This window comes from Meles meles, chromosome 18 (genome assembly GCF_922984935.1).
Source record: "Meles meles chromosome 18, mMelMel3.1 paternal haplotype, whole genome shotgun sequence".
NCBI lineage: Eukaryota > Metazoa > Chordata > Mammalia > Carnivora > Mustelidae > Meles > Meles meles.
The window spans coordinates 28340961-28365361 of NC_060083.1; the positions used below are offsets into that span (position 1 = coordinate 28340961).

A 24401-nucleotide genomic window follows, 5' to 3' on the forward strand; every position below is an offset into this window, starting at 1 on the left:
GTGTCCGGCCAAGTGACTGATGGGAGATGCACTCCCCATCTAGGCTCAGGGTCTTGTCCTTTGTTCAGCGTGCTGGCAAAATAAGACAGATTTCTGTCTTGTCAAGGGACAGGCACGTCTATGTTTGACCCTTTGGCCTGCCAGGCTTGGGATACGGGCCCTTCGGAGCATGGCACCCTGGCTGGAGGAGCAGTGCTGCTGCCCCTCAGGCTTACCTGACCTCTCACCGGAGTCCTCTCTCCCTCCATCCCCATCCCAACAGGCTGTTTGACTGGCTGGTGTCCGTGATCAATAGCAGCATCTGTGCAGACCCTGCCTCCTGGACCACTTTCATAGGTAGCAGGGGCTCACCTTTCCAGGAGCACTCCTTCAAAAAAAGAACCATAGTGTCCACTGTGCGACTCCGGGCAGCTCTGTTACCTTCTGTGCACTCCCTTCTCCTCAGCCACCAATGTCTGGTCAAGATGGCTCGTGTTCTCGGTGCCCACATCTGACCCATCGGTAGCTCTCCAGGCAGACTCGGATGGTGTCTTGTCTGTGAGGGCCTCTCCTCCCCTGAGACCCTGGTCCAGCCTCAGGAAAGCAGTGAGGGGAGAGGCAAGATAGCTAGATTAGAGGGATGTGGGGGACATGCCAACATGGTTGGAACTGGGGTGGGACAGTCAGGGAGGGGAGGAAGTCAAGCTCAAAGATGGGAAGTTTGCTCAAGGGACAGTGGCATTCTAGATACCAGCTGGGTTGGTGAGATTAAGGCCCTCCAAATTGGATTGGACGCAGAAAATGTTCTCTAGGCCGCCCCTCAATCCTCATTCAGCCTTTCTTCCTGCTCTGAATTCTGAGGGGCCATGAAGTGGAGATGGGCCCCACCCCAAGGTGGGGTGTCTGCTGTGCCCACTGCCGGGTGTCATGCTCATTCAACTCCCATCTCCAGGCTGCCAAGCGTGCGCCTTCGCCCCGGGCTTCCACAGTCCCCACAATACTCCTCCTGCCTGGGCAGCCGCTCCATGGGCTCTCCCCCATCCTCTCAGGCCTGCTGGATGTGTACGGATTTGAGTCCTTTCCCAACAACAGCCTGGAACAGTTGTGCATCAACTATGCCAACGAGAAGCTACAGCAGCACTTTGTGGCTCACTACCTGAGGGCCCAACAGGTGAGGGGTGGAGAGCTCCTTCCAGGGGCTTACCAGGAGCCTTTCGTTCCTTTGATGCCATTCTGGAATATGCTGTGGTATTGAGGCCAGCCATGGATGAGCCATCTTGGCCTCAGATCACATTTGCCTTCTCCTGCCATCTTTGTTCCGTAGGAGGAATATGCAGTCGAGGGCCTGGAGTGGTCATTTGTCAACTACCAGGACAACCAGACCTGCTTGGATCTCATCGAGGGGAGTCCCATCAGCATCTGTTCCCTCATAAACGAGGTAGGGTCAGCTAGTGTGCTGAGCACCAGAGTGGGGCCTTTCTGGGGTCTTGGAGACTATACTGTGCCCCTGTGCCTCTGTCTTCCCATCTGCCAAATGGGTTTGCTAGTCCCTATGTTCCTTCCCTCTCAGTGTCACTGTGATGCTTCTGTGACAACTCTGCAGTTGGTGGGAGCCACAGGGCGTGGGGACTGTGAGGGTTGTGGTGAGCCCGTCTCCTGTTTGTGCCTGACCGCCCATCCCATCCCATGCAGGAATGCCGCCTGAATCGGCCAAGTAGTGCAGCCCAGCTCCAGACCCGCATCGAGAGTGCGCTGGCGGGCAGCCCCTGCCTAGGCCACAACAAGCTCAGCCGGGAGCCCAGCTTCGTCCTGCTGCATTACGCGGGACCCGTGCAGTACCACACCGCAGGCCTGGTGGAGAAGAACAAGGTGAGGCCAGGCCATGGCTTGGGGAGGCCTGCATGAAATGAGGTGTTGAGTTACTGCTGCACATATATGGAAGTTTCCGGTCATGCACTCTCTCTCTCCTGAACATCCTCCCAGAATCCAAAGTCACTTCTTAGGCCTACCTGCCTGAGGTCCCTGATAATCAGGGATGAGCTGCCCAGAAATGACTCCTGTCACAGTGGGGCTCCCGTGAAGCCATCTTCTGGGGCCCTGGTGAGCAGGACTGGCACACCACATGGGTGCATGCCACCTGCCCTTACCTGCTGCCCTTACCCTTTTCCAAAAGGACCCTGTCCCCCCTGAGCTGACCAGGCTCCTACAGCAATCCCAGGACCCCCTACTCAAGGTGCTGTTTCCTACTGACCCCGAAGAAAAGGCCCAGGAGGAGCCCTCTGGCCAGAGCAGAGCCCCTGTGTTGACTGTGGTGTCCAAGTTCAAGGTGGGTCTGGGGGTGCTAATATGTGCCTGGTTCACTCATCAATCTCATATACTTACCAAGCACCTCCCGGGGTTGGTACTATGTGCTGGGGAGCACTGACGAGTCACGGAAACATGATCCCATCCACATGGAGTTAGTAGCCTCACAGGGAAGATCGAGATGGGAAACTGACAAAGAGACATATAATTGACATGATTGAAAGCCTAGGATCTTGTGGGTGGCACAGTGAGGGCCTCTCACCCACTGCTGATAGGGCGGTCATGGACAAGCAATAGTTCCTTGGACCTCTGTGCCCCGTTCCTTCCCAGTTCTCCAGCGTCCTGGTTCAGCTGTCCTTGGCTAGCAGACTGGCCATCTCCTCCAGCACCTTTTGCTTTCTGCCCCCTCTCAGCCCTTGCACATTCTGCTCCCCCTTCCTGGGACGCCTGTTCCCCTTCCCATGCCATTGCCCCTGAACTCCCACCCTGCATACCCCTTGCCCTAGTTGATTCCTTCTCCTCCTCCAAACCTCAGCCTGATCATCACCTCCTAGAGGAAACACCTCGTGGAGCCCAGATTTTGTTGGGACTTTCCTACCTAGCCTCAAACACGCCACTGAGGGGGGCCCACCCCATGTAGGTGTCAGACCCTGGGTTCTGAGCCCCAGATTGACCATCTCATTACCCCAGCACAGCTCCCTCGGCTCACAGGATGGGCTTCATGAGAACAACTGTTGCCTGAATGAGTGGCAGTGGCTTCTGAGATGGTGCTCTTCTAGGAAGATTGTACGGTGAGGGTTAGGGGAGAGGAGCAGAGACCAGCCAGGTACAAGATCGTAGGTCAGGAAGATCCCTGGAGGCAGGGGGTGAGGAGCAGTGGGAGGTCAGGCCAGGAAGGTGCGTAGACTCCGTGAGCACCTCCCATAATCGTCCCAGGGCCCGGGAGCATCCCCTTCTCCAGGCTGTGAGGACCGCCGGGGGTGCTGGAGGCCGTCACTAACCAGGGCCCAGCCGACATGCGCCAGCAGCCCCAGTCTGCCTGACCCACAGTCTCCCTCCTGCAGGCCTCCCTGGAGCAGCTTCTGCAGGTTCTGCATTGTACGACACCCCACTACATTCGCTGCATCAAGCCCAACAGCCAGGGCCAGGCACACAGCTTTCTCCAGGAGGAGGTAATTCACAGAGCTGGAGCTGCTTTGCAGCGAGTTCTACCTGGCCGAGGCCCCGAGGGATTGAAAGGCAGAACTTAACCCTCCAAATGGAGTGACCAGAGCGCGTGTCTCAGGCTGAGTCTCACATGAGGGGGTCTTGTGTTCCCTGCTTCAGCAGCACGGTCACATATGGTTTCATGGTCTGTGCACGGCACGAAGAGCTAGCCAAGATGTCCCCCTGCGTCTGACGCTCTGTGCGCCGGCTGTGCCCTGCTGAGACCGAAGCTGCCCTGTGGGACAGGGGACTCTTACGATTCGCTGAAAGCCTGCATCACCTTAGAGTCAGCACAGTGCAGCCATTTCTGTCAAGTTTTTGCTGATTTGCACGAATGCAGTCAGCCAGCAGCTACCCTTTGTTCAAGGTACAGGGCTCTGAGGTGTGGATGAGGTCTGAGTGCTGCACAGTGCTGGAGAGGGTTCCACAGCCAAGTGGTCTAGGGTTGAAGGCCAGGATCTCTCCACTCAGGTCCCGAAGAACCTTTACAGTATAATCTCTCCTCCCTCTCGGCTGTGATTTACTCTGTTGTCCGCAGAATATAAAATAAATAGAAAACAAATTGGGTTGGGCTGCATGGTGAGGCAGAGCCTCTGCACTGCCTGGAGGGCTGAGACAAAAGCAGGACCAGCACTTGCCTCAGCTGCATCCAAAGCCAGGCATCCGATAAGGGTACTGGGGCCGCCCGGACCCTTTCTAGCACGGAGATGATCTTGAGGTCCCAAGGAGTAGACCCCCAGCAGCCACACCTCTGGACAGCCTGCAGGTTCATACCAACCAAGGCCAGGGTAAGGCCTCAGAGGGCAGAAGGAGTGGTATTTCTGACCTGCTGGCCCCGTGCCGCAGCTGCCCATCCTGTCTCCACCCTTGTAGGTCCTGAGCCAGCTGGAGGCCTGTGGCCTCGTGGAGACCATCCACATCAGTGCTGCTGGCTTCCCCATCCGGTGAGTGGGCCGAGCCAGGCATGGGGCAGGGCCAGTGCTGGGGTGGAGCCTGGGACTCGAGCGGGACAAGAGCTGCCCAGCCCAGAGCAGGAGGTGGAAGTGAAGAGAAAGCAGCAGGTCTGCAGAGGTCAACCTGGAGCTCAAGGGGCTTCACTCGTTCGTTTTGTTTATCCGTTCGCTTTCTGTGTACTGTTCTGTAGCAGGCACTGTTTCTAGTGTCAGTGAATAAGGAAGGTGAGCCTTTGCCTCTTGGGGCATACATTCCTATGGGACATACAAGAAGTACAAAGTTAATCAGTGCTAGGGAAGAAACAAAAAAATGCTGCTCAGTAGACTAATGGGAGAAAAGAATCTTTGGGCTGTTGAGGGAGGGGCCCCTCTAAACAGCTCAGGCCTCTGTTAAGGAAAGGTTTGGGGGAGGAAACAGTAAGCACAAAGCTCCCAGTTTAGGAACTAAGATGCTAAGGTGACGGGCGCATAGAGACCTGGAGGAGAGCAGCTGCACGGACCCCACAAGGACTTGGCAGTTTGTCCACAGGGCCTGGAAGCTGCTGGATGTTGAGAGGAGAGAGTGCTATCCTCACATTCATGTTCTGTGGCTGCTGTGTGGAGGCTGGATGTAGGGGTAGGAGAGAAGGGACATGTCTGAGAAGGCTGTTGCTGGTGTGCAGGCAGGATGGTGACCCAGATGAGGGGGCAACCTTGAAAAATGTAGTGAAATGGGGGAAATTGGAGAATGGTTTCTGATAGAAACAGGATTGTGGGTTGGTTAACCATAGGGTATGGGCAGGGGAGCAGTCAGCTTCCAGGTCACACAGGAAACTTCCAGGCTTCCATCTGAGGCTAATGGATGCATCAGGGGGCAGTTCCCTGAGATAGGATGTCTGGGGAAGGCACAGGCTGGAGGTGGGATGGGAGGAGAGATAGGAATGTGACCTTATCATGTTTGTAGCGGCTGTAAGACAGGCTTGGGGCCCAGAGCTTTGGGAACTAGAGTGCGTGAGCATTTGTCCTCATCATGAGCAAAGAGGAAATCATGGTGGGGAGAGAGAAGTGCTCTGAAGCCGTTCCCTGAGGAACATTCACATTTATAGAGAGGGTAGGTGACAAGAAATGAGCAATGGCAACTTGTCAGGAGTCGTGGGTGAAGGAGGAAGCCAGGCTCACGGGGGTTTCCGGGGCTGAGAGAACTGCATGAAGACGGGGGCCGGCTGGGCACCTCCCTAGGCCAGTCAGAGCACTCCTGCTGGATTTGGTGGCATGGTGTTTGCTGATGGCTGCAACAAGAAGCACATGGGAACAGTGCTGGGGACAGAAGCCAGACTCGGGGAGGAGGTAGAGACAGATACCAGGTGTCACCAGCAGTTTAAGTTTTGCAGTGGAGGGAAACAGAGAAATCAGGAGGAAGCAAGGGAGGCTATGGGGTGAGAAGCCACAGATGTGGCTGACTGCATACGCGCCGGGAGCCATCCAGCTGGGGAAAAGCCTGCAAGCCCCTTTGGAAGGAGGCAGGCCGCAAGTTCCCTATGAACGTTTGGGCAGATCAACGTGGCAGGAAAAGCAGACCCAGTTTAAAATGGTCTCCACTGGCTTCCATGAATGACCACAGTCCTCCCTCCAGAACCACACCGCATCCATTCATTGTGGGCACTCTGAGGGCAGCACCTCGCTCCACTGTTGAGTAGATTAAATCAAGGAACTTCCTTTGGCCCCAAGCTCTGTGCCAGGCTCACAAATGAAGTCACTTCATTTCTTCTGGCTTCCAGGATCCCTCACCAGAACTTCGTGGAACGATATGAAGTACTGAGAAGGCTCTGTGCTCGCACATCCTCTGGCCCCCACAGTCCATCTCCTCCTGAAGGGCACTCCGGTGAGTGGGGCCCATGTGCTAGTCACATGTTCAACCACAGTTGACCGAGCGCCTATCCTGAGCCATCTCAAATGGGGCAGGGCATTCAGAGCAGAGGAAAACAGCCCTGCTCTCATGGTTCTTGGCTCAGTAGGGGAAACAGACTAGAAGAAGACAAACAGTGGGGAAAGTGGAAAGGCAGAGCTAGGAACAGAACGCCATGGGTAGTGCTGGGGAAATGTGAATCAGGGAAAGCTTTCTGGAGGAAGTGGTGTCTGAGGACGGATGGCATTGGCCAGGTGAAGAGCATTCCATATGACAGGTAATTGGATGGAGGGCTGCATGCAGGAGATAGCACTGTGTGTGTGAGGAACTCCAGGCCAGAGTTGCTTGTCCGTAAGGGCAGAGAGCAAGTGGAGCTGAGACTGGGGTGATAGGCAGGTCACAGAAACCGAACTTTACTCTCTGGGTAGATGGAGGCACCTCCGAGGAGGAAGAGAGTGACATCAGCCTCACGCTTTCTGGAGACCGCTGTGGGCTCCTATGGCAGGCCATGGGAATGAGGCTATTAATGCTGGCCAGAGTCAAGCTACAGGTGTGGGCACAATGGGCAGTGTTGGGAAGAAACTGGTCAGACTGTGCTTGGCCAGTGGGGAAGAGAGGTTTGGGGAGCTGTTGAGCCCCACAGGGCTGACTTGAGCTCCAGGTCCCTGGAGTCATCCCGTGGAGGCGTTTGCAAAGCCCTCGGCAAGCTCTAACGTCAAGGGAAGGTCTGGCGTGTGGCCCTGGTTTGGGGGTTGTCAGCATGTAGGGGCATGTAGGATAAGCCCCCTGCACAGGCGGAGGAAGAAGAGGCCAAGGACAGAGTGGGAGGCCCCTGCCCCGCAGCAGTGGCTCCCATGCACACAGTCCTTCCCTGGAGCCTGGCAGACCTGGGACACTTCTGCTTTCCCTCTCTCGGGCATAGTTTTGTCACTTGCCTTTCACTCTTTTCCCCCACTTCTTTGCTTCCCCTCTCTTCGTGAATTGCTCTACTGCTCTGTGTCTCGTGCCCAAAGCCCCCTTCGCCCCTGGTTGATTTTGCGGTTTCTCGTCTGCGGCGTCATCTTTGGCAGCCTCTGTCTCCAGAGAGGCACTGGGCAGCAAAAGGTGGTCAGAGCCCTCAGGTAAATCCTCTATAGGAGCCAGCCCTGCATGCTGCGGGAGGGCAGGCGGGGGCACCTGGTGGGCCTCCCTGGGACCGGGATTTGTTCGCCCTTTTCTCACATGGCAGGGAGTTGAGGGGTCAGGGACAGAGGGAACGGCCCAGCTGCCCTGCTCGACCCTCCGCATGTTTGGGGCCTCGGAACACATGCTGGCAGAGTAGCCTGGGTTTCCAGAGTGAGGTCCAGGCAGCAAGTGCCCTTTGCCAGCTTGCCCAGGAGACCCACGGGAATGGAGGCTGTGGGCCAGCCCAGGGCCCAGCCACAAGTAGGGATTCCTGTATTCCTCAGAGCACTAGAGGCCTCCCCCCAAAAAGGGTGGAGAAGTGGTTAGATGCAAGAACAGGAGCAGAGAAGCCTATGGAGTAGTGGGGAGACCAGAACCGGTTTCTCAAGTCCACAGAAGTGTGTAGATGACCAAGAGCTGATGGACCTCCATCTCCCATTCCACAGAAAGGTCTCCGTGCACCGAGGCGGCCACTCTGCAAGCTGTCCTCCAGGACATCCTCCAGACTCTTCCAGCTCTGACTCAGGCAGCAACCACACTTGGTGACCCTGCTAAGGCCACACCAGCCCCAGTCCCAGTTCACTGTGGCAGGACCAAGGTGTTCATGACGGACTCCATGGTAAGCTGGTTGATGGTGAGGAGGGGAGTGCTCCGAAGCCAGCCGCTTGCTCTCCTCAGTACCATGGGGTCTGGAACCACTTCGGGGCAGTGGGAGGAGAGGCTGAGGCCCTCAGCGGATACCCCTTCTCCCAGTTGGAGCTTCTGGAACACAGACGCGCCCAGGTGCTGGAGCAGTGTGCCCGCCGCATCCAGGGCAGCTGGCGGCGACACTGGCATCGCAAGCAGGAGAGGCAGAGGCGGGCGGCCGTGCTCATCCAGGCAGGTAGGAGGCGCATGGGCCTGTGTGCAGACCCTGCATGATCTGAGTTTCCTGCAGACCCTTATGCCAGGGCCGTGTCCCAGTCTCAACACATGGATGACACGACCCTGTGGTGCACTGGGATTCGAATTCCAACCCACCTCACCCATTGTCTCCCCAGTTCAGTGGAAACTAGGTCACACCACAAGTAAGGCCACTCTGTAGGCAGCAGAGACTAAAAAATGGCCTTTAAGTCCCCTTTCCTAGACCTAGGGAGTGGCTTATGCCACTTTCCTTTGCTTCCACGACAGATCATTATGTGCTGGGCCCAGGGCTTGTAATGAGTTTAGAAGATTTGATTTATCAAAGGAGGAGACATAGGAAGCACATTCACAGAAGTCTTATCTTGAAAATACCAGAAACCACCCATATAGCTGACCATAGTAAAGTCATGGCTATGTCATGAACCAACCTTATGATACAGCCAAGAAGTCTTTTTGAAGAGTACTTTAAATTTAATGGAAAACCACTTCCAATGTGATGTTCAAATCAGGATACCAAACTGCATGTCAAGGGCGATGTCACCTTCCTCAGGTGTGTTTCTGTGTTTACAGGCCTAAAAAAATCATGTAAGGAAACCGTAGAACTCTGCATTGGTCAGATAACAGGATTTGGATCTGTCTTTTTAACGTTTTAGTTTTCTAGAATCCAAATGTATTAATATTGAATGGAATAGCTCCTTTTCTGAATGTAAAAGAACGAGAAAATACTCGAAGTGCAAAAGAAGGAAATGAAAATTGCAACACGATCAGTCTACCATCATGGGCACATGGTGGGGTCTCTGTTTATGAATTCTTAAGGCCAGTAAGTAGCTTGAGCTGAGGATTTCCCCCTTGTTCCTTGGGCACTGCCGCAGACAGTGCCTGAGGTGGAGGCGAGCCTGCTTCCCGCTGCCCTTCCATACGTGGTCTGTCCCAGCCTGACGCTCCGAGCGGCCTTCCAGAGCTTTCAGAGGGCCTTTGTTCCCTCCTGTAGGTGGCAGCTCGGGCTGGCTGTTCACCAAGGAGGCGCGGATTCTGGGCAGCTCTGGCGTGGCTGCAGGGCCAACCTTGCAGAGTTCTAACAACATTTCATTTACTTTCTTGTTTCTGGGCAAACCTGCCAGCCATCCGTTCCTGGTTAGCTCGGAAACACGTGCAGAGGCTGCACACAGCCGCCACGGTCATCAAGCGCGCGTGGCGGAAGTGGAGAGTGAGTATAAGACTCCCGTGGGCAGGACGGGTGGTGGCCAGCTGGCACCCATTGGTCCTGGGCTGGAGCACCCGCCCGGCACTGCACTGGACACCACCTGTCCTCTGGGGCGCCTGGGGTGCAGAAAGGGCAGCATCAGGAACTCTGGGAGCATACTAAAAACCATGGAATTCTGCACTTTCAAGGGGTGAATTTTACAGTGTATCAATTAGATTTCAAGGCTTTTATTTTTAAAGTAGCAAACGTGAGGCCTGAGCACAGGTGCCTTGGGCACAAAGACGTTTGGCCACAAGGTGCCCATCTGGTTGAAGGCGTCCGGCTGTTCAACAGCCCTGTGCCCTTCAGGTCACCTTGTTGAGCTATCTTATTATAGTTTGGGTTTCCATTAAAAGCTAATAGATTGAAAGCTATAAAGTGGCATTCTCTTTTTTTTAAGATTGGAATGGCCTTCCTTGCTTCGAAAGAACTGGATGGTGTGGAAGAAAAACACTTTTCTCAAGTTCGCCTTCCCACGGGCTCCTGCCTGCTGCCACAGACACAGACCAGCCTCCTGGCAGCAATAATCCGCCTCTGGCCCCTGGGACTGGTCCTGGCCAACGCAGCTGTGGGGGTCCGCGGCTTTCAGAGGAAGCTGGTGGTCTGGGCCTGCCTCCAGCTCCCTGCAGGGAACCCCAGTAGCTACCTGGTCCAGACAGCACAAGGACAAGCTGGTGTCACATCTATCCGAGCGCTGCCTCAGGTAAGCTGTGTGACGGGACAACAGTCCTGCCCACACACCTCCTTGTAGAAGGCGGGAGCCAAAGCCCAACTCCATGGCAGGAGTTCTGTTCTGACCCTGCTCTGGAAGCCAGAAGCCTGAGCTTCCCAGCTGGCTGTAGGTTTGGGTGGTTTCCATCATTACAACTCGGAATTTTCCAGAGCCCTCCCACTTTTTAAAAACTGCCTCTAAGTGTTCTGGCTTCTCCTCTGAAATCTCCATTTAATTAGTCCCACTTTTTAAAAATTTGGGTTGTGATGACAGCTTATTGTCTCAAATAGTACTGAAGTTAATATCCTGTTATCCTCAAATTATTACTTTATCTCCTGCTCCAGCTGCACAAATGACAAGCAGGTTAAGTCAGTAGTCCAAAAGCTCTGTTTTTATAGTATGGGCAGCCGGAGGACTCAGCCCACACACATAATGGGCTAATGCTCAACCTGCCACATGGGGTCCCAGCAGGGTTAAGTGATACAAGTCAGAAGGAAGGAAACAGCGAGTTTCCGTACCTGAGGAATTACTGTAGGACGGAACCTAGAGATCTCCGTGACAACACACGGGTCAGCCAGATAAACAGCAATGGGATTGTTTGCCCGTTTTAAGCAGTCTTAAGACTGTGACAGGCAACACTCTTACAGAAGAGAGCTCGCTCGTCCATCAGACTGAATGGAAGTAAAATGTTGTATTTTAATTTGCCACTTGTTTAGAATGAGCAAAAAGCCTGCATTCAGTCCTGCTCCTGCTGGGACTATTCAGTCCTGCTCCTGCTGGGACTCTGCTGTCAGTGCTTGTCCACACCGCTGTGTTTCTAGCACAGGTGCTCGGGGGCACTGAGAGGGCTCGCGCTCCTGGGATCTGGTGTTCAGCAGTCTCTCTCTCTCCCTAGGGCTCGATCAAGTTCCACTGCAGGAAGTCTCCACTACCATACGCGGACATCTGCCCTGAACCCTCACCCTACAGTGTTACTGGCTTTAATCAGATTCTGCTGGAAAGACACAGCCTGGGCCATGGGTGAGGTCTTCTCACCTTCTAGCCTCACCTGGCTGGGCAGTCCTTTGGTGCCTTTGTGTCTACAAGGCCTTTTCCTGCCAGCTGCCTTGCCAAAGACATTTAATCCACACAAAGCTGCCAAACTACTCCCACAGCAACTCCAAGCACTTGTGACCAAGCAACATGTTGCAGCCCCTGCGTTAGGGGCCTGGGGCTCCCCTCTATATCTCAGGCCCTGATAGGTGTTGGGCTGATTAGCAAATCAGGACTAAGAAACCTCAGGGCCACAGAGGATGTCCCCCATTTTACTACCTTAATAGATCCAACACAGCAGGGCAGTCCATCACTACAGTGGGGCACCCTGATTCCCTGCAAACAGAACAGGTGGGTCAACTTGAAATTAGCCCCCAAATTTCAACTAGGATATTTGCATTTAGTTTCTTTAAAAAGAACAAAACCTATTTTTAATGTTGATTTATTTAATGTAATAATGTAACAGAAGGATGAACAATACAATTTACCACAGAATTACCATATCCTGATTTAGCAACAGTGAGCAAGTTTTAAAAATGGGTATGAAACTTGACCGATCATGTGATGTCTAAACTGTACCAAAATTAAAACATTTAAACACTACCATCTGAAGGTCAAGTTCTCCCTCCATCAAGGGTTCGTCACCTTGAGTATCCTCCTCTCGTCTGAAACCCATGCCCACAGTGCCGGAGGCACAGACCTTGTGCAGCCCGCCTGGAAGTCAGCACCGTGGCCAAGGGCCCCACACTAACTCTTCTGGGGGGAACAGGCAGGGCAAGCGCACGTGCCAGCAAGCAGCTCGGGAGTCCAGCTCACGAATCCTCCTCCCGGGATGGCTCCACAATCCGTAAACAGCAGTCCGCAAACTCCACAAACAAGGGCTCCTGCATGCAGGCTCGCATGAGCTTCACCTTGTTGTCGCCCTGATCGAGGTTGACCATTAGCTGTCGAAGGTGCGGGTTGAGCAGCAGGCTTCTCAGTGCTGCAGACTCGCCTGAAAAACGAATGAGAAAGTCGATGTGAGTTCAAGTGGGGACAGATGGAGAGCTAAAAGCTAAATGCGTCCAGTTTAGTACACGTCAAGAGTGCTGCATCCCCTAAACCTTTAAACCCGAGAATGGAACCCATGTTCCACGTTAACAAGGTGAGGTCACCAGAGCAGCTGAACTCCTAGTTAAAGGCGTCAAATTCTTGTTTTCAGGATCTCTATAATTTAACTTTATGCCATTTCAACTAGGAAAAAAATACCAGCACATAACAGAGAACAACATGAATTTGTTGGCACATTCTGTTTTTCATGGGCCTGAAGATTCTCCCGGGTGAGGAGAGTTACACCAAACAGTCTGAGCGCTGTGAAAGCCAGCTCGCGGCCCTGGCACTGCAGCCTTGGTAGCAATGAACAGACACGGACATCTGCCTGCTGCCTCACAGTTTATAAAACCGTCCGCGCCCGCCCTCGGCCTCACTGCCGTGCGACCGTGTGCACGGCAGGGTGGGCCTCAGGCAACGGAAATAAAACCTCCCACATGCAGGAACCACACTGGCCCGTTAATCACACACGTCACAAAACTGCTCCCAGGCCTGACCGTGCAGGCCTACGAAAACGCCAGGTGTTATGAACATCTGTGTCCCTCTAAAAATCTGTCTGCTGGAGTGACCAGATCACATACGAAGCACGGGGGAGGTGGGAGTAAGTGCAGGCCCCTGCCCTACAGGCCGGTGTGGGAGAAGTTACCATCAAGTACGAGTGGTGTATTTCCAGGCCCCATGGGAAGGTGAAAGTGCTTGCTTCTGAGAAAGACAAAAGGTCAAGTAAAGTTAAGGTGAGGAAGGGTAACCTGAACCAAGCCTTGAAGGAGAACTTTGCCAACCCACAAAACCAGCAGGATTCCAGGCAGGGAGGTGTGGAAGCCCTGAGTGTTTACAGAGTCAGGTGGCCAAAGGGCTCTGCATACCACACTCCGTTATGGGGACCCTTGAACACCACAGGTTTGAGCTGCACGGGTCCACTCCTACACAGTCTTCCCCAACCGATACAGTGTTGTAAATGTATTTTCCCTTCGTGATTTTCTTAACACTGTCTTTTCTCTCATTTACTTTATTGTAAGAATACAGCATGTAAGACATGTAACATACAGAACGTGTGTTAATCAACTTAAGTTATCGGTAAGGTTTCTGGTCTACAGTAGGCTATCAGTATATAAGTTCTGGGGGAGTCAGAAGTTACAAATTTTCAGCTGCAGGGCGGAAGAAGGGGAGTCCTAATCCCTGTGCAGTCCAAGGGTCACCTGTATTTAGTAACTTAAAAAAAAATCAGACTCTATACATTGAATTAAATAGATTAGTGGCTGATGAAGAAACAAGCACACACACTTACCTAAATTCTTTAAATTCTGCAAAGACACTCTGTCCTCTTCCTCATCACTATTGAGAAAGTCAGCTACAGAGTCGTCATCTGAGGAACACAGAGCAAAACTAATTGTGACTAGAAACAAGCCTGGACGCCAGACTTGAACAACTCCAACAGATAAAAGTGCACACCGGTGACAGCAGCAAGGGGAAGCAGGTACTGACAAAACAGAAATGACCTTGTCTGGAATTTGTGACTTTACCAACATTCCTCTTTTTGGAGAAGGAGGGTGAAGCCAAGAATTGGGGATTTTAACAAATGCACCATAGTGTGTGTTCACATGTTTGTTCTATGTGCTTGTCTGGTCTTTAGGCCAGGAGCCTGATTTTCCAATCCCTATCACCCCAGCTCTCCTCTCTATGGCTCCAGCCCTGTCAGGGGCCAAAAAATTTGGTGCTCGGTAAAAACCTGCTAACATGAATACCTTGTGTTTTCAGTATAGTCAGAAATATCTGACACTGCCTAAACCCAACAAGGAGGTTTCTCAAAGGGCAGAAATAGGCTATCCCATGCTATGAATGTTCAATACCTCTTTGCTGGCACCAGGAGGGGCTGCCTTCAGAGGCTGGCATGGTGCCTGACACCCAGGAGAGACTGTAGTCTGTAGAGATGGCTGGGATGACAGCGTGCTCCCACAGTAAGCTGGGAGGTGCCCCCAGCAGCAGGAAGGGGAGCTTGGACCAAGGCAGCCTCCCACATGAGCCTGGCTCAGGTGAACCGACGCTCTAGCCAGGCCCAGGGAGGGAGACTTGAAGCCATGACTGGAGAAGGGTCATGTCATTAGGGTCCCCCCTACCCCCGAACACCACAGCCAGCTGCCTCTCACACCCTTATTTCTTGTCCTTAACAGTGCCCTCAGGCTGCTCTAGACTACACAACAGGGGCCCCCACTCCTCGTGCTCTGGGCTACGGAAGCTGTTCTTAAGCCATCCTTCCTGACTCCCTGTCCCAACCCACATCTCTTTCCTTTCAGATATTACCTTGAAACCCTTTCAAGGTTAATTTTTTTGAAGTCAAGCAACCCACCTTTGTTTTCTGTGGGCTTTACAGTTTTTGCCGTAACAGCTGACCTTATTTTTTTCTCAGCAGGACGAGTTTCGGGGTTGCACTGCTCTGAAAGAGACGCAAACAGATGCACATCACCTCCACTTCGGTGACAAGGCCACACTGCCCCACAGAGCCAGCCTCTAGGTGGGAAATACGTATGTGGTTAGGGACGTGCGGGGGGACAGAGATGGATGCAGAGAAAGTGAGGGATCCTTTCAAAGGGCAGCACCGAGAAAACAAGCAACCCTGGGCCTGGCAGAGGATGGAAGAAGCAGGCCTCACGAACCTGAAAGCTGTCCCCATGCTCCCTACCCCGCCTAACCTCACTGGGCTCTCCCCAAGATTAAGTGACGCACTGACTTCAATTAGCGGAAGATTTTCTCAGCAGTTTCAGATACCAAATTTACATATACCACATGCCGCTGGGATGACACAGATGAAAGTCATCAGGCCTGCCTCAAGGAGTTAAGCCTTAGGGATGGCAGCTAGAGACCTAGATAAGAGTCCGATCCATGTCACCTGAGAGGACTGGAAGACAAAGGGAAGGTGCTGCCAGGTGGAAAGAGCATTGCTGACAGGTCTACAGCTGGACCAGAACCCTGGAAGAATAGGGTCACGTGCAAGGACAGTGATACGCAACTAGCAACTGACAGGGCAGGACTGGCAGGTGGCTGGGGTGCAAGTGAAGGAAGCAAGAGCAGAAGAGGGCCACGCGGGAGGCTGCCCTTTCTTCCCAAGACCAGTGTCTCTCATCAAAGGCACTGTGATGTTCAGGTTGGAAAGGTCTTTAACGGTGTGAGGCGGTCTCACACTCCACAGAATGTTTATTTGCACCAACACCAATTACCAGAAGTGCCCCCAACCCTCCTTAGCTACTGTCACAACAGAAACATTCTCACAATGTGTCTCCATACGGACAGCAATACCCAGGCTAAGAACCTCCGCCTCCCTTTGCTAGAGAGACTGGAGTTTTCAACAAGGGAGTGAATTACTCAAATGTGCATTTTAGAAGAACCCCTGGCTGCAGCAGGCCCACACAGTGAAGAAAGAGCTCCAGATAGCCCCGTACTGCAGCCAGCGCAGCTTTTGAGAATACTAAGAAGAAACTACTAGGGCTGACTTTGACGGCCAAAGCAGTCACCTATTTTTAAGGGGGCGGGGGGGGGGGGCGGTCTCTAGGAGGAAAGGCAGAGCAGAAGTTTCTGACTGGTCCAAGTCCCGGGAAGCATTCACAGGCAGAGATTCCCCCTGGGGCTCCGACAGGATTGGGGGAGGCAAGGCCGGGAGGGACGTGGGGGCTGCCCGCACGAGGAGAGGGGCGGCTCCGGGGCGCGGGGAGACTCCGGGGCCTTACCTTTGTGCTTCCGGAAGCAGGTCACGGAGCAGCTGTAACAACAGAGGCCACGGGCCGCGTTAGCCCGGGAAGTCGCGCGGACCCGCCCGGACCCCCGCCGCCCCGCCCGGTCCCCTTCCCAACGACCCCGGCACTCACTAAGGCACACGGCAGGCGGGGCAGCGGTATTTGGGTTTCTCCAAGCAAATCACGCAGACGACAGCGCTGCAATTGAGCGACGCCATAATCCCTCCACGGCCTCTTCTCACCGGACGCGCCAGTCCCTGACCGGGAGTCCCACGTGCACGCCCTTTTTTCCTCGCTTCCCTAACAGGGACCAATCGGCGCGCAGCACTCACCGGCAGTCAAAAGCAATAGACTGATCCTGCTCATTGCTCCAGTCCTGATAAGTAGAAAGTAGATACACTCGATCCCTGGGCTTCCCGGAGTAGGTCTCCCAGTCGTCCCTAGGTGGGTGGCAGGGAGAGGGAGAGAAGAAGACTCCCCACTGAGCAAGAAGTCCCACGCGGGACTCCATCCCAGAACTCAGGGATCATGACCTGAGCCGAAGGCAGACGTTTAACCCACTGAAAAACCAGACGCCCCTGACTTAGACTTTCTAATTCTTGCAAGGGCACTGGGTTCTCCCCCTCGACATTCCATTTGCTTATATCTAGCAAATGAGAAATCCAGACCCTGGTCCAGAATCGGTTAGATTGAGTGACACACACAACGCTCTTCCCTGCTTAAGGCCTTTTTCTCTCAGGAAAGAAAGCTGAGGCTTGGCCGCTGACAAATGTTTATTGAGCTCCAAGCATCAGCACTACACAGCCCAGATGCTGGACTGGGGGCCCCAAGGCAGTAGCAGGCACAGTCTCTGCCCTCTATGAGCTCAAAGCTTAGAGTGGTGGCAGGAGGAGACCGTCTTAGGGTCCTGCCGGTGCTAGCCTGCACTTGCACGGCCCAGAGAGCGAATGCCTCTTCCAATCTTGCATTCTAGGCTCCTCACTTAACTCAACCTAGTCCCAGCCCTGGGTAGGATGGCTTGGTCATGGAACAGATGAGCGAGCTCTGGCCCAAAGGAGGGGATCCTGGCCTAATGAGTCCAGATAGATGAACTGCGACCGGCCTTGAGTGGCACCTCAGGCTTTAGAAACAGTCATGGCATTAGCAGCCTGTGCCTCCTTGAAGCCCTTAACACCGCCCAGCCCAACCAGGGCTGCCACCGCACACCTAGGGCCATAAGTCATTCTCACTCCCAAGTCCCTCCTCCCTTGTGTCGAGCCTATTAGCCCTCAGGATTCCACTACTATAAAGGCTCCACACGATTGTCATTGTTTTTGCAGATAACCTGGTAGGACCAAAGCAATTGTTCGAGTCTTGGCTCAATCCCCTCCCTGGCTATGTGACTTCTACAGTCTCTGAGATCCCTCACCTATTAGTGTGGATGTGCAGGCCTGCTGTCCTGAGCTGCCGAGAAGCAGAGAAAAAACCATGTGTAAAAATGTATGTAATCAGAGCGGAGCCAGAGTCTCAATGATTGCAGGCTTGGGCCTGCTGGGTGGCATGAAGGGACCAGATCCCAGATTCGCTCAGATTCCATCCCGGTATCTACCTCCCTCCTTGGAGACACGTCTGACAGTGACCTCCACTAGCCTAGCCCAGCACTTAGCCAGGAAAACCAACAAACAGGTATTACCTTCAAAACAAAGTAACTCTGAATTATTGGTGGAAACAGGATCAGGGTGCCTGGGTGGCTCAGTCATTAAGTGTCTTCCTTTAGCTCAGGTCATGATCCCAGGGTCCTGGGATCGAGCCCCACATTAGGCTCCCTGCTCCGCGGGAAGACTGTTCTCCCTCTCCTACTCCCCCTGCTTTTATTCCCTCTCTTGCTGTCTCTCTGTCAAATAAATAAATAAAATCTAAAAAAGAAAAAACCCACAAAAAAACAAACAAACAAAAAAAAACAGGATCAAGGGAGAAATGGAGTTCTAGCAGGGTGGCAGAAGTGAGGATTTGTAACTTACGTGGAATATATATGTAAATAAATAGATTGAATGTTTTAAAACGTTTGTAATTTGAAGCACTACAAAGGGTTATTTGATAACCCAGAGTCTGTAACTCCTGGAGCTCAGGTACCAACCCTAGGAGTGCAGGTGTCGCCCCCAAGTCCCTCAAGGCCAGGGTCCCGAAGCTCAGGCCCCTCCAAAAGGGTTCTCCTGTCAGCCTCTATGGGCCACCCTTGGTGGGCCTAGGCCATTATCAATCCCTACTTTGGATTTGCCCAACCTTCCCGGGGATGCTGTTCAGGCCCTTAGTGCTGAAGTGGCATGGATCCTGACCTGCTCCACACTGTCCCTGGGTAAACCAGGACTCGCCTGAAATCTAAGACATGTCCACACTGACCCAATAATCAGCGGCATCCCCTGTATTCTTCAACACTTATGACCACCCCAGAACCATCCCAGAAGGTCCACGCTTACCTGGGAAGGCCAGAGAAGGTCAGTGATTTGTCCAGGCCTCGCTTGAATCCTGTGCCCTGTCTGGCACCTGGTAGAAATCTGCTGACTGTGGACATCACCACCACCCATTCCAGATTTTTCCTGTGAGTTGTGTTCGGAGGCTGAGGCCATGGAGAGTCTCCACAATTTTCAGGGCTCAACCCCATGTCACCCACATCCAAACCACGCTTATTCCTCTACCTTTGGGTCCAGAGATGGTAACTTCAGTGAAAAGAAAGTTTCTGGAATACCTCCCATGCACATTCCACACAGTAAAGGCAGCCTTCCCTCTACTCTGGGAGACCCCACAGTGTCCCAAAACAGCTGTACCCTTCCTGCTCCAATGTCCAGGAAAGAAGGTGGCTCAGCAGTGGTGATGAGGTTGGAGAACATCAAAAGGCCAAGCAAGGCCAGTATAGATCTTCTTGGCAGTGGCCAGTTCAGAAAAAAATGACACATAAGACTCCAGGCCCAGCAACGCAAGTCCACACTGATGTAGCCACCCTAAGCAGCACCCTGATTCTCCCTGGATCCCCCCCCCCAAGCCCATCCTAGAAGCTGTCTAAGGCTGCCTCGAGCCTCCCAAGCCCGACCTGGAGAGGGGTGGGATAGAATGATTTTCAGAGCTCTGCCAACCCGCAGGCGCTGTCCAGCACATTCCCGTGACCAAAGCCTGGTGCTGCATGTGGAGGTCCAGTCCTGCCGCTCAGCACCGCCAGAGGGCGCTCCAGGTCCAGACTGGCCTGGTGCCTTGGAACTCGAGCTGGATTGGAGTAAACACCCCCTCCCCGTCAGAGCCAAGGCTGTCTCGCTGCACAGGGGAGGGTAAATCCAGGCATTGGCCAGTATGTACCTCGAACATCGCCAAGACGCAGGAAAAGCGTGGAGGGCGCGGTGCTGAAGCCAGCCACCGGATGGGCAGGAGCGTCTCCTCCACAAAAGCAAGACCCTTATCAGCAGAGGGTTCCAACTGCAGCTGGCTGTCCAGCGGCAACTCCCTGATGCTTACGCCCAACGCTTCCTGGCATTTCCAAGGGTGGAGATCCAGCTGCAAGGTGGCCACCCACATTAACTGATGAAAGTTTAACCGTGCTTTGGGAGCATGGGCCTACGAACCAGGGCCTGAGCCACTTCCCTGCACCTTCCCCAGTGCCATGATGGGGTGCGCTGAGCGATCTAATCACCCAACCTAAGCTACATGTTCTGCTTATCAGAGGCAAGAAGTGCCTAAGGTTGGGCTCTCTGCTGCCTTGTCATATCTCAGCTGCTGCTGCTGCTTCTTTAAGATTTTATTTATTTGACAGAGAGCACAAGCAGGGGGAGCAGAGGCAGAGGGAGAAGCAGGCTCCCTGTTGAGCAAGGAGCCCAATGAAGGATTCGATCCCAGGATCCTGGGATCATGACCCTAGGGGAAGGCAGCCGATTAACCAACTCAGGCGCCCCTCAAATCTCAGCTTCTTGTTACAGCTGTAACACCTCTATCCCTCCCCAGGGCATGGGGGACCCAGGGTCAGCACCAGGAGGAGTGTCTGAGATTGGGGTATTTGAGGGCCTTCTGCCTCATTCTCATCTGCTCCTCCACCGCTATTTCTCCTCTGGTATCTAAGTAGTTCAGACGTTAAAGTGAGTAAGGTTGCTGGTGGGAACCAAATTAAGGAGGCCTGAGGTTCAGGTGGAATGGAGTGGTTGTTTCCAACTCTGAGTGTTATCTTACAGCAGTGAAGAGATATTCACTCCCAAATTCTAGATAGTAACAGTCTGACCTACGACTAGACTTCAAGGAGAACTTCCAGACAACAAAAGGGATAAAGAATAATTGCATTGGTATGCTTGGGTGGCTCAGTCAGTTAAGCCTCTGCCTTTGGCTCAGGTCGTGATTCCAGGGTCCTGGGATCGAGTCCTCCATCGGGCTCCCTGCTTCTCCCTCTCCCACTGTCCGTTCTTACACTCCCACTCTGAAAAATTAATTAATTAATTAATTTTTAAAAAGGAATAATTGCATTATTCCCAGTCCCAGAGCTGTTGAGAAGGCACAGACGAAAGAACTCACCATTGTTTCATAAACATATCCTACCACCCAAACCTCACACTTCTCTCACACCCTCTCCCACTTGCAGATCCACACAGATCCCACCTTGCACTCTGCAGGACAGAGATCAAAGGAATCAGGACTTCCCAGCCAGATTCTCCAGGAAGCCTCTCAGGGTCCCATGTGGACAGGGAGTGGATCTGGGCTTTGCACCAACCTCATATCCATGTGACCGAGATGCACAGGAATTCCGCTCAGTAACGAGCGGAGAAACTGAGACCCCAAACTGCCTTCCCCCCTCTCAAAAATAAAGACAGAATAAAGAGTCCAAACAGAAACCATGAGAATTCTTCACTAGCAGGTCTGCACCAGAAAGTTATAAAAGCCAAAGGAAAATAAGATCAGATGGAAATGATACCACCACACACCGAGTGGAATGACGAAAAGGAAAAAGACTGGCAATACCCAGTGCTGGCAAGGAAAGAGGCTGCTGGAGTCTGGATTTTTGTGCCCCGCCCCCCAAATTCATACTTTGAAATCCTATCCCTCAATGTAATGGCATTGGGAGGTAGGGCTCTGGGAAGTGGTAAGGTCATGAGGATGCAGGCCTCGTGAATAGGATTGTGCCTTTGTGAAAGAGACCCCAGACAGAGAGCTCTCTTGCCCTCTTCCTACCATGTGAGGACACAGTAGGAGGACGGTGGCCCGTGAAACAGGAAGCGGGTTCTCACCAGACACCCAATCTGCGTGTGCCTTGATCGTGGACTTCCCAGCCTTCTCCAGACCTATGAGAAATAAACATTTGTTGTTTAAGCCACTCAGTCTCTGGTATTTTTGTTATAGCAGCCCAAGTGGACTAAGAATTGGTACTAAGAAGTGGGGTGCTGCCATAACAAATACTGAAAAATGTGGGAGCAGCTCAGGAACTGCGCAACAGGCTGAGGCCAGAGTTCCGAGATGCTCGCTAGAAAACGAGATGTCTACATTGCTGAGAATGCGCCTTAACGGGCAATTCTGGTGAGAGCTCAGAGCGAAAAGAAGAGCGCTGTAGAGAAAGCCTCCCTCTTCTTATGGAATCCCTAGGCGGTCACAAAGAGAATGCTGGTAGAAACGTGGGGCAACGCAGGCCAGTCAGGTGAGGTTGCCCAGAAATGAGGAACGTGTTATTGGAAACAGAAGGAAAGGCGATCCCTGGTGTAACGTGGCAAAGAACTTGGCTGAATTGTTTTTGTGACCCGTGTTTTGTGAAAGGTGAATCTTGCAAGGGATGGACCTGGCTGTTTTGCTGAAGAGATTTCTAAACAAAGTGTTGGAGGGATGGCTTGGCTCCTCCTAGCAGCCTAGGGTGAAAAGTGAAAAGAAAGAAATGACTCGGGGCACATGGGCAGCGCAGTCAGTTAAGTGTCTGAGTGGGGAGTCTGCTTCTCTCTCCCTCTGCTGCTTCCCCTGCTTGTGCTCTCTCCCTCTCTCAAATAAATAAAACAAAATCTTTAAATAAAAAATTAAAGAGAGAGAGAGAGAGAGAGAAAGGAAGAAAGGAAGGAAGGAATAAATAACTTAAAGGTAGAATTGCCAAACAGAAAAGAGCTGATCTTAAAGATTCTCAGCTACACATACTGCAAAAAAGGACACACTAGTGGGTTGGCCAAGTAACCACTGGACCAGGAGGTCAGTGTGGGTCAGTCATCTCAACAGAAGCCAGGCACCCTTCTTCAAGATCCAATGGGACAATGGCCCCAAATGCGATTCAGAGATCAGCAGACTGTCATGTCCACCACGGGCCCAGAGTACTCAACCCATAGATAGAACGGACAGTTTCCAAAGGGTAGGATGGCCTCCCTAGTTCAGGGCCAGATGCTCCTGGACAGTGCCTCAGGGTGCCCTCCTACCCCCCACAGAGAGCCTCAGGCAGGGCATCAGCCAAAGGGGATCATTCTTAGGTCTTAAAGTTTAATGTCTGCCTTATTAGATTTTGGACTTTCTTGGGACATGTTACTCCTTCTTTCCTATTTCTCAATTTTGGGATTACATTAGCTCTGCCTTCTTTGGCCCCCTCCAGTCTCTTTGTTTTGTTTTGTTGTTGTTGTTGTTGTTGTTTTTACTTTTTTTTAAGATTTTATTTATTTATTTGACAGACAGAGATCACATTAGGCAGAAAGGCAGGCAGAGAGAGGGGAGAAGCAGGCTCCTCACTGAGCAGAGAGCCGGCTGCAGGGCTCGATCCCAGGACCCTAAGATGATGACCAAAGGCAGAGGCTTTAACCCACCGAGTCACCCAGGCGCCCCTTGTTTTGTTTTTTAAAAAAGATTTTATTTATTTGTCTGAGAGAGAGAAAGAGAGAGAGAGCACACAAGCAGGGGAGCAGCCGGCAGCGTGAGAAGCAGGCTCCCCGCTGACCAAGGAGCCTGATGTGGGACTCGATCCCAGGACCCTGGGATCATGACCTGAGCCGAAAGAAGAGGCTTAACAGACTGAGCCACCCAAGCGTCCTTCCTCCAGTCTCTTTGATCTTATGGTTTCTCTTATGTGGCCCTGATTTTAATCTTTGATATTCTTTCCCATCCATTACCCAACATACAGGCTTCTCACCTAGGTGCTGGCATGGTGAGAAGTACAGCCTTGTCACTAACATGGAGGCCACATGTGCCTGAGATTTGTGTCTCTTTCAGAGCAGTGCAACTCTAAAACTCCATCTCCTGTTGAGAAAAAGTCAGTTCAGCTGTTAGTGCAAAAACTAAGCTAAGGTAGCATCCATATGCAAGGTCCATCTCTTCCTGTTGGGTCTGCAACTGATGGCAAGGGATAGGACCTGAGAGCCCGCCCTGCCAGTCTCCCCACTCCATTGTATTTTTTTTAAAGATTTTATTTATTTATTAGAGAGAGAGAGTGCGCACAAGCAGGGAGAAGGCGCCGAGTGAGAGGGCTTGATCCCAGGATCCTGAGATCATGACCTGAGCTGAAGGCAGAGGCTTAACTCACTGAGCCCCCCAGGCACCCCTCCACACTCTATTCTAGACAAGGTTTCCTTTTATCGATTTCCATGTTTCTCGCTTTTAATCAAGATCTTTCTTTGAAAGCATCACTGATCAAGAGTAAGGTTCTCCATACTTAGTGGTTTGTCCCACAGCACCAGGAAGGACCTTCCCTGGTCATTCATGTCCTATATCAGAGGGAAAGTGCGTAGCAGTTGGAAACCACTTAAGGCCACATTTGAGCAACAGGGAAGATCAGGAGGGAGAACTCTTATGTAGCTTCCATGTAAACTCTGTATCTTCTCAAGGCCACAAGTGTCAGTGATCGTCCTGAAGCACTGAGCCAGCACCCGTGTATTGGGTACATTGTTGTTGTTTTTTATAGTGTGACAGGTAACAAAATACAAAACCTAAAACAATTATACATAATGGAAGAAGTAACATACCAGTTCCAGGGGTGCCTGGGTGGCTCAGGTGGTTAAGCATCTGCTTTTGGCTCAGGTCATGATCCCAGGGTCCCGGGATCGAGTCCTGCATCGGGGTCCCTGTTCAGCAGGGAGCCTGCTTCTCCCTCTCCCTGCTGCTCCCCATGCTTGTGCTCTCTCTGTGTCAAATGGATGGATGGAATCTTAAAAAGAAGAAGAAGAAGGAGAAAAGTAGTAGTAGTAGTAACATAACAGTTCCAAATTGTATCATAGTTCCGAACCAAAACTCTAGGTCGCAAAGT

At 52.5% G+C, this 24401-nt stretch overlaps 2 protein-coding genes across 6 annotated transcripts in view; one reads left to right on the plus strand and one right to left on the minus strand.

Moving 5' to 3' along the window:
• Positions 1-11674, plus strand: part of MYO19 (myosin XIX) — a 32072-nt gene extending 20398 nt beyond the window's left edge. For all 4 annotated transcript variants that reach the window (XM_045984750.1, XM_045984753.1, XM_045984751.1 and 1 more), the window contains 13 exons: positions 263-336; positions 1029-1150; positions 1304-1417; positions 1672-1848; positions 2153-2305; positions 3348-3455; positions 4363-4433; positions 6200-6303; positions 7938-8110; positions 8245-8374; positions 9516-9601; positions 10038-10340; positions 11245-11674. In XM_045984750.1, coding sequence (XP_045840706.1) covers positions 263-336; positions 1029-1150; positions 1304-1417; positions 1672-1848; positions 2153-2305; positions 3348-3455; positions 4363-4433; positions 6200-6303; positions 7938-8110; positions 8245-8374; positions 9516-9601; positions 10038-10340; positions 11245-11373 — 1744 coding nt within the window. In that variant the 3' untranslated portion in view covers positions 11374-11674. The remainder of the gene's footprint in view (positions 1-262; positions 337-1028; positions 1151-1303; positions 1418-1671; positions 1849-2152; positions 2306-3347; positions 3456-4362; positions 4434-6199; positions 6304-7937; positions 8111-8244; positions 8375-9515; positions 9602-10037; positions 10341-11244) is intronic.
• A 133-nt stretch (positions 11675-11807) lies between these two features.
• Positions 11808-19198, minus strand: ZNHIT3 (zinc finger HIT-type containing 3). Of its 2 annotated transcripts, none has more exons than XM_045984771.1 (6): positions 18655-19198; positions 16331-16574; positions 16193-16224; positions 14818-14904; positions 13759-13836; positions 11808-12375 (listed from the first exon to the last, which is right to left on the minus strand). In XM_045984771.1, the coding sequence occupies exons 2-6, from the start codon at positions 16414-16416 to the stop codon at positions 12194-12196; spliced, it is 465 nt and encodes a 154-aa protein (XP_045840727.1). In that variant the 5' UTR covers positions 16417-16574; positions 18655-19198; the 3' UTR covers positions 11808-12193. The 2 variants fall into 2 exon arrangements, with proteins under 2 accessions (XP_045840727.1, XP_045840726.1); XM_045984770.1 differs by having other exon boundaries at positions 16331-16638.
• Positions 19199-24401: the final 5203 nt, after the last annotated feature.

What these genes read in the sequence shown, in the direction of transcription:
- ZNHIT3 (XM_045984771.1), bottom strand. Translation starts at nt 16,416, where the DNA reads ATGGCGTCGCTCAATTGCAGCGCTGTCGTCTGCGTGATTTGCTTGGAG. An exon ending in CTGCTTCCGGAAGCACAAAG is followed by an intron (nt 14,905 to 16,192) that starts GTAAGGCCCCGG and finishes CGTCTCTTTCAG; the next exon opens with AGCAGTGCAACCCCGAAACT. An exon ending in GCAGAATTTAAAGAATTTAG is followed by an intron (nt 12,376 to 13,758) that starts GTAAGTGTGTGT and finishes TTCGTTTTTCAG; the next exon opens with GCGAGTCTGCAGCACTGAGA.